This window comes from Plecotus auritus, assembly GCF_963455305.1.
Source record: "Plecotus auritus genome assembly, chromosome: 6".
Lineage (NCBI taxonomy): Eukaryota > Metazoa > Chordata > Mammalia > Chiroptera > Vespertilionidae > Plecotus > Plecotus auritus.
Window position 1 is genome coordinate 76,125,628 of NC_137773.1, and position 14,856 is coordinate 76,140,483.

At 37.0% G+C, this 14,856-nt stretch overlaps 1 protein-coding gene across 3 annotated transcripts in view; it reads left to right on the forward strand.

Annotated features, from left to right (window-relative positions):
• Positions 1 to 14,300, forward strand: part of GALNT7 (polypeptide N-acetylgalactosaminyltransferase 7) — a 142,407-nt gene extending 128,107 nt beyond the window's left edge. For all 3 annotated transcript variants that reach the window (XM_080673284.1, XM_080673282.1, XM_080673283.1), the window contains 4 exons: positions 1,931 to 2,149; positions 5,874 to 5,972; positions 6,933 to 7,061; positions 11,657 to 14,300. In XM_080673284.1, coding sequence (XP_080529410.1) covers positions 1,931 to 2,149; positions 5,874 to 5,972; positions 6,933 to 7,061; positions 11,657 to 11,794 — 585 coding nt within the window. In that variant the 3' untranslated portion in view covers positions 11,795 to 14,300. The remainder of the gene's footprint in view (positions 1 to 1,930; positions 2,150 to 5,873; positions 5,973 to 6,932; positions 7,062 to 11,656) is intronic.
• Positions 14,301 to 14,856: the final 556 nt, after the last annotated feature.

A 14,856-nucleotide genomic window follows, 5' to 3' on the forward strand; every position in this document is an offset into this window, starting at 1 on the left:
TGCTTAGTGCAGGTCTTCAGATGTCTCCCATGGATGTTAAACAGCCTCCCACTTGGCTCTCTGTCATCAGCTTCAATGTCCTTATGTCTCTTTCCTGTTTAAAACCTTTTGATGACTCTCATATAAAGGATAAAACTCAAAGTCCATAAAAATAATAATAGCTAACACTTTTTGATTGGTTATTAGGTATCAGACACAAATCTACATGCTTTCCATAGATTAATTTTTTATTTTCTTTCATTTTTTTATTTCTTTATTGATTAAGGTATTACATATGTGTCCTTATTCCCCCATTACCTCCCACCTCCCATTCATGCCCCCACCCCCCTGGTGTCTGTGTCCATTGATTAGGCTTATATGCATGCATAGAAGTCCTTTGGTTGATCTCTCCCCCTTACCCCCACTGTCCCCTACCTTCCCTGAGGTTTGACGTTCTAGTTGATGTTTCTCTGTCTCTGGATCTATTTTTGTTCATCAGTTTATGTTGTTAGATTAATTTTTTAATTTTCACAACATACTATAAGATAAAGACTATGATTATTCTCTTAAAACGAAAGTGAGGCGAGTTTTCTCTCTGAATCCTGCATTCATTCCACCTGTGGCAAACTACTTGGAGGACTCCAAATGCACCATGATTTGCCATCTTCATTTGCATTTCTCTTTGCCCTCAATACAATACCCACCTAATTAACCACTCTTTCAAGATTGAACCATCCAGCATCCCTCCATGGTGCCCCTTTCCACCCCAAAAATTCCTTCTTTTTGTTGCTATAACCTTATTTGTGTGCATTTAATTCTTCACATTCATTAGTATCTAGAAGATATGGACTGTGTCTAATTTTGGATGGATTTGCAAAGATTCAAAATACTTAGCTATATTACATGCTCTTTTAGAATACTGCTGCCTAAGACTTTGTTGAAGCCACTAGCTTTTGCAATAAACATGCCTGCAAGGTCACATTCACCCTTTGATAGTTATCTTGTAGTCTAGAAAAAAATGTAAAAGAATGCTAGATTTTCCTACTCCTGATGGAAAACAATGGGCAGATCCAGCCCTTTAGTTAAATCAAGTTGTACTGGAGCACAACCCACACCCATTTATTTATACACTGTCTATGGCTACTTTCTCAGCAGAGTTGAGTAGTTACAACAGAGAGATCTATGGAACACTAAGCCAAAAATGCTTTCTCTCTGGCCCTTTACAACAAAGTTTGCTGATTCTGCTAGAGAAGACCAAGAGACTAGATTGAGTATGTACTAAATCTGTCCCATATATTCATGCCTACATGCAGCATTCGGTAAAACCTTAGAAGTTAGGTCTTTGTCAGTTATCACAATGTCAACTGATTTTTATTGTTCATTAGTTACTTTTTCTTAAAGTGCACCAGCTGGGGAAAACAGTTAATTCTGGGTTATGGTAAAAATGGTCCTTTTATAGTTGTAAGATGTGTTTTATTAAAGCTATTGTTTTTCATGATGGTTTCTGAAATGGGATTTTTTCTTATGAAGATGTGTTTTTATTAAACAAAACTATTGTTTTTCATGATTTATGAAATGGGATTTTTCCCTGCATATGCTAGTAGTATGGAGATAATTCTGGGAGGAGCACCAGTGTCTAGCCAGCCTCTCATAAACCCCCTCTAGGTAGCAAATTCTTCCTTTAGAAGTAGGACAGAATATATTCTCTTAGAATAGGTATCTCTTGCAGCTAAGAGTCTATGTCCATCACTTTTTAGTTGAACACACGTGATGATTTTATCCTTGGCAGTTGACATATTAGAATCATTAGCTCAGTTGCATTTTTGTTTAAATATTAGGTCTTATTGAGATAAGTTTGTTATATGTTGGTCTTATTGCAGATGTCTAAGATAAGCTGTTTATGACATTACAAATATTTTTGTTATAATGATATTAATTTTTTCCTCCACAGAATTATGTTAGAGTTGTTGAGGTCTGGTGGGATGAATATAAAGACTACTTCTATGCCAGTCGTCCTGAATCCAAGGCGTTAGCATATGGGGATATCTCTGAGCTGAAAAAATTTCGAGAAGATCACAACTGCAAAAGTTTCAAATGGTTCATGGAAGAGATCGCTTATGATATCACCTCACACTACCCTTTGCCACCCAAAAATGTTGACTGGGGAGAAGTAAGTATCAGTGATATTCAGATATCAAAGTGCATGTGTTTGGAGACTTAAGTTTGGGAGAATGCAGAGAGAGAAGAATCTTGAGGGAAAGTTTGGGTAAATCTGTCTTTTACCTCCCCCACTTTCCCAGTTACAACCACCCTGAGCAGCTGACTGTGTGTCCTCTCCTCTCTGCACATATGGCTCCTCTAGTCTGGAACACTGTCCACTCTCTCCTGCCACTTCTCTACCCCTCAATCTGACTCCCTTTCTTGGCTAATTCCAACTTATTATTAGTGCTTTCAATGTAGGAATTACCATTGTAAGCTTTTCTCAATGAAAAGTCTTTCTTTTTCTTTCCCACTCCATCAAAAGACTCAGTCCTGTGGTTTTTGCATGATTTCTCATAACACTGAAAATTGCTCTCTTAGCCAGTTAGTATTTGTTCGCCATTGTGTCCCAGTGAACTAATGCAGAGACCCCCATGTTCTACGGCCCTCAGAAAGCTTGTCAAGTGAATGAATGAATTAATGGTAACTGGAAATAATTAAAATCAAAATCATTGATCTGTGTTGTCATTTCTTTGTTTCTTCAAAGTTGCCTTTGTAACTGGGTGCATTTCTGATTCACCCACCCATATATATGGGTGCTGCCTCATCGCTGTATTAAACATGCCACGAACTTTCACATCTGTATGTTTTTGCTTATGTGTCCAACAAATATTGGCTGAGCCAGTCACTCTTCTAGATAGAAAGAAAACAAGACAAACAAGGTCCTTTTCCTCAGGGAACTTACATGCTAGTGGATGAGAGACAACGCCCCCTGTACCCCGCCCCCCCCCCCCCAAAAAAAAAAAAACAACAAACAGGAAAAACAAAGAAGATAATGATAGATGGTGGTAAAGGCTATGAAGGAAATTAGGTGATGTTCAAGAGGACATAAAGATAGGGTAAGGAAGGCTTCTCTGAGGAGGTGACATTAATCTGAGATCTGAAATCAGAGAGCTAGGAAAGTGTTCCAGGTAAAGAAAAGAAGAGTTTGAAGGCTCTGAGCCAGGAAATGCTTTGCGTGCTTGAGCAGAAAAGAGCAGGTTTAATAAGGTGAAGTGACAGGCAGGTGAGGAGGGAGGCCTTTTATCCTAAGGGTGGTAGGAAGCCATGCAAGGGTTTTAAACAGAAAGGTAACGTGATTTGATTTATACTGTTGTTTTAATCACCCTGTGAGGATTTAGAGTAGAAACAATAATGACATTTTAGGAAATCAGTAGGGTACTTCCAGTGAGAAGTGATGGGGGCTTGGACGAGGTGGTGAGGACAGAGATGGAGTGAAGCATACAAAGTGAAGATCTGGAGGTAGGTCACTGATGGATTTGTATGCGAAGGACATGGGCCAGGATGACATCCAGTTTTGTTTTTTATTTGAGTAGTGGACCAGGTGGCATCTGAGATTAGGAAGTTGGTAGCCAGGATGAGTGAGAGGGGTTGGGAATAGCAAGTTCTCTTTTGGTGTTCTGGACTTGTGAAAGGCCCAGGTGGAGTTGTCAAGTAGACCTTAAGCCATGTAATACTGAAACCCAGAACAGAAGCCAAAGGTACATCTAAGGATGTGTGTTTGGAGCCATCAGCAGGTGGATTGTTTCATGGGGCTGGATGAGAAAACATAGATAGAAAACAGAGGACAGGATCCATTCCTAAGGAATTCCAAGAAGCCAACAAAGGACTCTATGCCACTCTCTCTGCACCTCTTATTTTAGTACCTTTTTTCTTGTACCCTTATTTCACCTCTATGTGCTATTACAGCAAGTTGTGTTTAACTCCCAACCAGACCATAGCCCCTGGCAGTTCAGACCCCAGTTTTGGTTATCTTTTAACCTCCTAATTAGTATAGTGATCTTGTCTGACTCGTGGCTTTAAAACCATCTACATGCTGGTGACTCCAGTTTCTATCTTTAACCTAAATCTGTCTCCCAGAGCTCAGACAAGTATATCCAACTGCCCACTGGACCTGTCCATTTGACTAATAGACATTTCAAACTCAATGCATCCAACAGTGACCTCCCTGTCTCCCCTCCCCTGCCTATCTTTGCTGATTGCTCAGGCCAAAGCTTTGGAGTCTCTTTTGAATCCCTTTCTTCTCTCTCACTTACATCTAGTTCCAGACTCTGATCCTTTCTTACTCTCGTCTAAGCCATATCTCCCACTGAGACTAGCTTTGCCTTCCTACGTCCTGTTCTAAACACAGCAGTCAGGGTGGTCTTTCAAAAATGATCCTGTTACTCTGTTAGAAACCTGCAGTGACACCTCCTGTACCTCAAAGGGAAGGCACAATCCTTTCTAGTGGCCTCTAGGGCCTGCATCTCTGGCCCTATTCCTCTCTGGCCTCACCTGCTACTCCTCTCCTCACTCACTCCAGCCCCACTGTCCTTACTTACTGCAGGCAGCCTTTGCTGCCCCCTCTGCCTGGACCGCCTTCCCTCTGCGTGCGTAGCTAACTCTTACATACACCCCAAGTCTGCTCCCATGGCACCTTCTCAGTGAGAGCCACCTGCTATCCCCCAAACACTCCTAGCCACACAGGCCCTCATTAACTTGCTCTTTTTCTTTTGTTTCATGGCACCTATCACTCTCTAAAGTGTCTATTGTGGCTTGGGCTTATATTCTGTTTCCTTCCCTAGAATATAAGCTCACTTAGGCAAAAGTCTTTATCTGTTTCATTCACGGGTGTATCAGAGCCTACAACATACCTGACACAGTACTCACTTCATATTGGATGAATAAATAAATGCCTAAGTGAATAAATAGATGGAATTTTCTGCCCTCCCTTTACAATCTCAATCTGAATTTAACCACTTCCTGTTCTGGCACCTTACATTTCACTTTTCAGCCTTCCCTGCACATTCAGGGTAAAACCCACCAGCTGCTTCAAAATTCCTCCAGGCGGCCATGGGAGAGGGCTCTTCCTCCACACGTCCATCCCTCCATCCTGACTGACTTGACCCCTCAGCCTCCCTGCAGACGTGAGGGTCCTAAGGACCAGGACTTGCTTTTGCTTCTCTGTATCTTCTAAAGCTCTTACACTGTCATGGGTGCTCAGTCAGTATATATTGACTGAATGAATAAAACATGGTAATTTATAATTGAGATATATATTTCTAAAAAGGGAAAAGGTTATTTTTATAAGAAATGTGCATTTCCAAGATGGAAACTGTGTTGGCTTGTCACCTACCTTATCCATAGAGAAGAGTCTCACTGCCTGGTCCAGCTGCCATAACGTTCCCTTTTAGGTCCCTGCAGACAGCTACCAAAAGTGCCTCACAGCCATTTGGGGGAGTTACCTTACAAATTCAGTTCTGGTCTAGTCATCTAGGACTAGTGTCTGTGACCACTGTGGTTAGGTAACTCTAGTTGCTTCTCATTCTCGTGAATTATCTGAGTCTGTACTTAATAGTTACTATCTTTTAATTTTTTTTCTTCTGTGGTATTTTATCAAAATCTATAGGCCAATGCCCTTCCTTGGAATGAGCCCATTCTAATATTGAGTTAAAGACCCTCAATTATTTCAAAGATGACTACTATGTTCTAAGCTATTCTAAAACTGACAATAAATACAGTAATAACCTGGCATTACACATACCCATATGTCCACTATGAACTGCAATATTTAACATGAAACTTTTACTCTGATGTTAGGACATAATGAAAACTAAACGGTTGCCTGCTTTTGGTTCTTTGTTCCTTGTTTTTAGATCAGAGGCTTTGAATCTGCTTACTGCATTGATAGCATGGGAAGGACGAATGGAGGCTTCGTGGAACTAGGACCCTGCCACAGGATGGGAGGGAACCAGGTAAATTACCTCCTTTCATATTTAAGTTGGTTCTGCAGGGGGAGCGGCCAGGCTTGTTGATCTTGGGAATTCCTTTGGTTTTCAATTTGGTAATTTTCTTTGTTTGGTAAAATAAACCATTCTGTAAAAAAAAAAGAAAAAAGAAAAAAATGACTGAGCTAAAACTTTTAGTTAAATGAGGGTATAATATCAGCACTGCTTTTCACATAAGCAGTCACAATCTAGAATTTAATATAAGACATTCTGTCCTACATAATAAAAGGCTAATATGTAAATCAACCGAACAGCGGAATGACCGGTCGCTATGACGCGCACTGACCACCTGGGGGCAGACGCTCAATGCAGGAGCTGCTCCCTGGTGGTCAGTGGGCTCCACAGGGTGAGCACCGCTCAGCCAGGAGCAGGGCTCACGCTGGCTAGCGCAGCAGCAGTAGCCGGAGCCTCTCCCCTCTCTGCGGCAGCGCTAAGGATGTCTGACTGACAGAGGCACCAGCCTCTAGTTAGAATGTATTCTTGTGTGAGTCTATAACTATGCAAGCCTAGCTCCCTTAACAATTGTATTTGCAAATATTATCCAGAATTCCACATTTCCTCCCAATAAGCTGGAATGTTACTGCCAGTAATATATATTCCCCTAATATATTTTCCTGCTTCCTTATGTATTTTTCTTGCCTCTAATTTAGATTGTAAGATATCAGATCTGTTTTCACTTGTATTTTCTCACATTGTTGGTACGTGATAAATATGTGTTAATGACCCCTTCTGTATCTAAGAGGGTAAAGAACATAATCCTTCCAGTGTTAGTTCATTAACATCAAAATGAATACAATTCCGGTCTTTGGATTTACAGTTTTGAACATACAAAAATATTATAGAAAAATAAGATAGCCATTGAGTTAGTTTTTGTGTATCAGCAGAGAAGGTGCCTCTATTATTTTTTATTTCTTTTTTTTTTAATAGCTTTTCCGAATCAACAAAGCTAATCAACTCATGCAATATGACCAGTGTTTGACAAAGGGGCCTGATGGATCAAAAATCATGATTACACACTGTAACCTAAATGAATATAAGGAATGGCAGTACTTCAAGGTATTCTGCATTTCAACTTCCAAAATAATAATTATATGCTATTTCATTCTAATAACACCTACCTTGTGTAATTCAGATGTATAAATCTTGAAACCTGCATTCAAATTGACTTGCATTTCCTTCTCATTTAGTCATTTGTTTTCCTGAGCACTAATGACTCCATTGTTCCATAATGAAGCATCACTTTTATTCTCTGGTGCAATATTGTCATGTAACGAGGTCATGAGATATCCGCAAAGGCCCACTAATCTCAGTAACCTGGGAAAATCAGTATTCTGTGAGGGCAAACATATGTAACAAAAAATATTGTGTTTATATTTCAGGTTGTCCAGCAGGTGGCGTTGGAGACAGACAAATAACAGAAATCTAGGCCTTCACTACTTATTGTTGTATAGATATAGTAGTTAGATAAATGTTGCCTGTTTCTTGCTTTAAAGGTCATATTTAGTTGACACTGTGGGAAGGAACAGTTTTTCTATTTTAGCTGTGAATGTTCAAGAGTTCTGTGCCAATTTGAGGATTCCATCATATTGATGGATTTATGTATAATTTTCAAAGTATGCACTTGGCTAAAATAAATATATTATAAAACATAAAGTTTGGAAAGCTGCCCCAAACTGAAATAACCTGGCAACCTCAACTTTATTTACTCATTTAATATATGTTATCATACCCTGACTGTCATGCAAGCACTTGTTTGCTGTGTTGTATGTATTATGACCCAGCTTAATATTCCCAGTCATCAACATTCATAGATAATTACTATAAAGTGGTGAGTGTGTCAATTGCTGATTTTTTTATAACAAGTTAGGAAGGAGAAGATTAGCATAAATCTTGAAGAACAGAGCATTTATTTCCACAAAGAAATGAATAATAGCAATAAATGATAGGGGTCAGTGAGAACAATATTAGTAAAGTAGTAAAAAAAGGCTGAGAGACCAGAAACTACCATGGATAATAGATAAAAAAAATGGAATGTGCATATATTAGATATTTTAAAGGGCACAGCACTAAATATACATTTGTGCATCAGACGTTACTAAACATACAGGGGTGGGCAAAAGTAGGCTTATAGTTGTGAGTACATGGAAGAGTTTATTCTTGTATTTATTACTTCTATTATTATTATTGATTTTATTATTTCATATCCTTATAATTTATCTTTTAGGTAATGATGGCTGATAATTTAACTAATGACCAATAAAAGTGGATACTTAAATCTACTTTTGCCCACCCCTGAGTACTGGGGCCCTATGATGTAGTGACTTCAAAAAATAAGCACATCATACTACAATAGCAGAGAAGGGGTGGGGAAGGTAGAATTAAAATAAACACAATGTCATAAGACAGCAGAAGAGAGATTAATAGGAACTATTTCTGATGAGTTTCATAGAGGAAGTATCATTGTACCAGTATCACTGAAGTATAAAGAGACTTCTCATGGAGAGTAAGTAAGACAAATGGGTGAGCAAAGGCATGGCATGAAAGTGTGTAGATAAAAATTCTGGGAATCATGTTTAGAATTGCCCTCCATATGACAGAACATTGAACTTCACTTTGTAAGTTTAGGAGAGCAGTTGGCATTATTTGAGGAATGCAGCGATAGGAAACAATGGATACTTTTAGGAAAATAATTCTGGAAACATTGTGAAATATGAACTGAAAAGCTTCATCAGAAGTTCTCAAATGCACCGGTCTCTGGATTCCGTTTACACTCTTAAAAATTATTGAGACTCTTCTCACACAGATTATGTTTATGTATATTATAGCTAACAAAATATCCAAAATTGGAAATTAATCCAATAAATTTTACAGGTATTTATGTATTAATTTATAATTTATATAAAACTAATACTAGCCCTATTGCATATTAATAATACTTTTAATGAATAATAACTTTTTCTTTTTCTTTTTAAATATATTTTATTGATTTTTTACAGAGAGGAAGGGAAAGAGATAGAGAGTGAGAAACATCGATGAGAGAGAAACATCGATCAGCTGCCTCCTGCACACCTCCCACTGGGGATGTGCCCGCAACCAAGGTACATGCCCTTGACTGGAATCGAACCTGGGACCTTTCAGTTCGCAGGCCAATGCTCTATCCACTGAGCCAAACCGGTTAGGGCAATAATAACTTTTTCAAAAAAGTGAGAAAGGCATTGTTTTATAGTTTTGCAAATCCCTTTAATATCTTAATATCCTTCTATTTGTTTAATAGAAGGCAGTTTAATTCTCATAACACTTCTACATTCCATTTGAAATTATATCTTGTTTTAGTTGAAGGAGATGAGGAAGATCCAGCCTCACATAAACATGCAGTTGGAAAAGAAGAATAATTTAATAGCATTTTCAGATAATTTGGCTATTCTTTGATGCTACTACACAAGTCTATAAGTGATAGTTTCTTAAGTTATTTGTCATGTAGAATCTGAAACCTTATACGTGAACACTGTTCTATGTTAAAATCCATTGGTCTTTGAGTGGATTTTTTTACCCATGTCAGCTTTTGTAACATCATGCATTGCTCATTTAGAAAATCATGGTTCACTAAGTTATGGTCTTGCAAATGGTGACACATTTCATTGTGCAATGTCAAAAATACACATATTAGGAAGCTATCATGTTCACGGTGGTGGTTGCCAGTTTTCAAAAATTCTTAATTTTTGCTTGAAAACTCAGCTTGAATCAATGGCAACAAATACTGTCAGATTTGTGGATTTGTTTTTTGTGATTGTTGTTTTTCTTCTTGAAGGGAGAGGCTCACTTCCTTTTCATGAAAATGTCTACAAAGTTTGAATAATTGTAGTTTGTCTGTGAGTTGACCTTCCTAGTCAAAATGACAAATCATGGCCCTAACCGGTTTGGCTCAGTGGATAGAGTGTTGGCCTGCCGACTGAAAGGTCCCAGGTTCAGTTCCGGTCAAGGGCATGTACCTTGGTTGCGGGCACATCCCCAGTAGGGGGTGTGCGGGAGGCAGCTCATCAATGTTTCTCTCTCATTGATGTTTCTAACTCTCTATCCCTCTCCCTTCCTCTCTGTAAAAAAATCAATAAAATATATTTTAGAAAATAAAAAAATAAAAAATGACAAATCATGAAAAAAGCAGCTAGTTGAACTCTCAAGTCAAACAGTTGCATGTGTACTTTCCCTCAAGATATCCGTGGTAATCACTATACAGAAGTGTCTTATGCATATTTCCCATTTCATCTATAGAATCTTTTTAAAAGTATGCTCAAGGGTCAAGATTTAGTAAAACTGGTAAGTTTTACTGCTTCATCAAGGACATTATTAAGTGAAACTGGCATTTCCTTTTTTAACTGTTAGAATGCTGAGGCACCAGCACTTTTACCCACCATTGCTTTTGCACTGTCAGATAAATGTCAATACGAGGAAAAAGGCAAGTGAGGTCTTTGTATTATTATGAAAATAGTTTTTACCTTACAGATATAATCTTAGATAGTCTGAGGACCACCTTGTAAGAAGCCCTGAACTATGTGAAGAAACCTACAACAGATGATGAGGGCTAAACTAAGGCATTGCAATAGGGATGGGAAAGGGTATATACCAGTGATATTGCAAATATCACACCTTGTGACTGCTCAACAGGAAGGGAGGGAGAGAAAGAGGAAGTGAGGAAGGAAAGGAAGGTACAACATGAATGCCTTTATCATGAGGACTGGAAAGCTGATATTGTCATTAGTCAGAATAGGAACTAGAAAAATAGATTTGGAGGGGAAGATAATGAATTTAGGTTTGTATGTACTGAACTTGCGGTACCAGCAGTACATTATAACTTATAAGTCTTTATATAAACAATAAAAGCACTTAGAAGACAGATGATCAAGAAAAGTTCGAAGTCTGATGTATGGTTGGTTGGTTGAAGCCTGTCCATCTTGCTTGAATTATCATCTTTCTTTTTCCAAAAAAATTTTTTTCAAGTACAGTTGACATTCAATATTATATTAGTTTCGGGTGTATAGCATAATGGTTAATCCCAATAAGTCTAGTACCCAGCTGACACCATACATAGTTATTACAGTATTATATTCCCTATGCTGTACTTTATATCCCTGTGACTATTTTGTAATGGAACAGAATAGAAAGCCCAGAAATATATCTATGCCTATTTGTTTAATTAATCTATGACAGAGGAGACAAGAATATACAATGGGGTAAAGACTGTCTCTTCAATAAAGGTGATGGGAAAACTGCACAGGTACATGCAAAAAATGAAACTAGATCACTTTCTTACACCATATATAAGAATAAACTCAAAGTAGATTAAAAACTTAAAATGTAAGACCCAGAACCATAAAACTCCTAGAAGAAAGCATAGGCACTAAAAACTCTCTGACATGCTCTTCTTAATGTTTTTTTGGATATGTCTCCTCCAGCAAGGGAAACAAAAGAAAAAATAAACAAATGGGACTACATCAAACTAAAATGGTTTTGCATAACAAAGGAAACCATCAACAAAACGTCAAGACAGCCTACTGATTTGAATTAACTTCGTATGAAAGCCAAATAAGGACTTCTTCTAATGTCAGTAACATCAAAAAAGTACAAATTTAAAACCTTTTTTCTGTGTTTTCCAGAACCTGCACAGGTTTACTCACATTCCTTCCGGAAAGTGCTTAGACCGCTCCGATGTCCTCCATCAAGTTTTCCTCTCCAATTGTGACTCCAGTAAAATGACTCAGAAATGGGAAATGAATAACATCCATAGTGTTTAGAAAGAATAAGAGAAACCAATAACCTACCTACTGACACACAAATTTTCACAGGACTGAAAACCGCCTGAAACCTGCTGCAACTATTAATAACTCTGTACAGCTCCAAACCCAGCACCTCCTGATAGGTTTGAAGGACATTGATAAACTGTGATTTTACAATAACATTGTCATCTGCAGTTACTGTTTACAAAACTGCGTTTACCTTAAACTTTATAGATGTTTACATCTTTTTGTTTTGTTTTGTTTTAAGATGATGTTGGTTATTTGTGCGTTTATATCTGTTCAGAACAGAGCTAAAAGCATCTTTGTCTTCTTTGGGATTACACTCAGGGGTCTGACAGGCAGTTGATTTTTTTTTTTTTCAACACACTTGAAAAAGGTTGGAGTAACCAGACTTTCATATATAACTTGGTGATTATCAACCTGTTGTATCTTTATTTAATTTTACATCTTTTTGAAGCACTGCCACAGGTTATTAGCCAAGGTGGCCTTCCTTCACAGTCATGCTGCTTTTTTGAAAGGTGAATTTCAACACATTTAGTGCCTCTTTCATTTTCTCAGTATATATTTCAAGAGCTTTCAATGAAATGTATAGGATGGTAATGATGGAATGGTCACCAGTAAATACTTTTACTACCCAGAAATGAATTTATGTGCTACCATTTGCTCTGAGATCAAATGTTGTATGGCTTGAAAAAAATAACAACATGAAATCCCAAAGAATTCCCATAGGAATTGAAGATTGTATGGCATTAAGTCCTTACTTGCTGGCATTCCCACTGCCCTCTGTTAATACCAACTCCTAAGAGAGCAGAAGGGTCTGCCAACTAGAGAAAAATTGACCATTGACCTCTGGAATTTACTTTCCCCCAATACCTGTCATTTTAGAAAACTGTAATTCTCAGTTTCAAATCTTAAAATGGGGGGAGGGGAGGTAACAAAAACAACAAAACACTGCTGTAAACAAACATCAAAGGTTCATTCTGAAGTAAGAATTTTCAAGCCCTTGTTAAATTAAGCCTTACAAAGCTCCTGTGCATTATAACCTAAGCTGTGCAACCTTTCAAGCCAAGAGTGAATGGATGTTTTATTTATATTTTCATCCAAATGAAAATTCCCTGCACATTTTTTAAAAATTTAAAAAGGCTATTTAAAAATATAGTTCATTAACAAATATGAACTCCTTTCTGTTAGATTGTTAGTTCCCTAATCTTTATTTTTTTATTTTTCCCCCCTAATCTTTATTAATTTTTTTAGGAAGTATATTTCTATTAGTATTTTTCCAGTAAAAAGAAGACTTGTTTGGATTTAAACATTTACTAAGACAGTATAGGAAAACCAAATACTGGAGATGATTGGTTAGGTTTTTATTTCTAACAAAATACTCTTACTCAAAATATTAAAATGCTATATTAATAAGCCTGACCGGCGTGACTCAGTGGTTGAGCATCAACCTCTGAACCAGGAGGTCACAGTTCGATTCCTGGTCAGGGCACAAGGTTGCAGACTCGATCCCCAGTAGGGGGTGGGCAGGAGGCAGCCAATCAATATTCTCATCATTGATGTTTCTCTCTCTCTGAAATCAATAAAAATATATTTTTAAAAATAATAAAATGCTATGTTAAGGGGGGGCAAATAACATGAGTTGGGAAATGATAAGTAAATTAAGCATTTTTGATCCTGTAATTATGATATCATTCCAATGAAAGGAATTGACAAACTACTGCCAGAGGGAAATATTTTTAATTAAAGCTCAAAAAAGAAAAGAAAAAAAACCCACCTACATTTGTTTAAAAGAAAAGTCTACAAATCTGTTTCTTCCAAGGCTAGTCCTTAAATTTGGAGAGTTAAACATCCTAATAAGAATTTTATTTATAATTTTGAATTGTCTATTTGTATTTTGCTACTGATCTATAATCAACCATTTTAACTTGCATCTCTAGAGATGTTTAAAAAGGAGTAAATTTATATGCTTAAATAATTGCAAAATAAATCAACTATAAGAAAGAAAGAGAATTGGTACCTTAACTACATGTGTGTTTGCAAATAGGCTCCATTTTTCTCGTTGAATAAATTATAACCTTGTTAACTATGCATAGGCCTAAGAAAGGTGGCACATAAACTGTGCGTGTAAATTTTAAATAGATATTTTGTGCAATTCGTTAAGATAATCTATGAAAATGATTCTCTATATTGAAATCAGAAACCTTACCAAACACAAAAGAAAAAAAACATCAGAAGCTGCTGCCATGATGACTATTTTCTATTGTAGGCTGCTTTGGAAATAATTCCCATATCCTTGCTTTGTAAGTTGATAATATCACTATGCATTTCTACACATTTTATAAATTTGATTTGTGCAGATTTTGATACACTGTATGTTTCTGTAGAAATTGTATAAATATTCAGAATTTTATTAGGGATAAATTTGAGAAGTTTATGTATATCTTAATTCTGGGTTGCTTGTTTTTTAGATGAGAAAAAATAAAATACTGTATTTTAATTCATGGGTTGTTTTTTTTTCAGTACTTGTAATCGTTTTTAAATCTAATCACTGCACATTTGAAGTAATAACTGGATTGTTCATAAGATAAAGAAGTAGAATAGCTAAAATATCATAAGCCATAGTTATATATTGAGTTTGTACTTGAGTTTGGGGTTGAGTTCTTAGAGTGTGCTTAGAATACTCAGACCTTACCTACCAGTATGTGTAGGAAGGAAACAAAGGTTTATTTTTGCCTCTGGTTACCTATGTGTAGCAATTTTTTTAAAAAGTCCCATATCCAATTATAAAAAAAAAAAAAAACACAACCCCAGCAACATACATCTTTTTTTGACAGTATATTCTACAATATAATTGCCTATTGAAAGCAAAAATGTCTTTTAAGTCAAAATTCTCTTCAACTGACCAAGTGAGTAGAAAGAAGGGAAGCCTACGAAAATGAAGTTAGAAATAGGCCATAGGACCTTGGGGCACAACACATGGCATCTCAAGAAGATTGGCTACTAACATCCAAGGAAGTGACCCTGTTGAGTTGGGAAACTTGCTCTAAACTGACTTG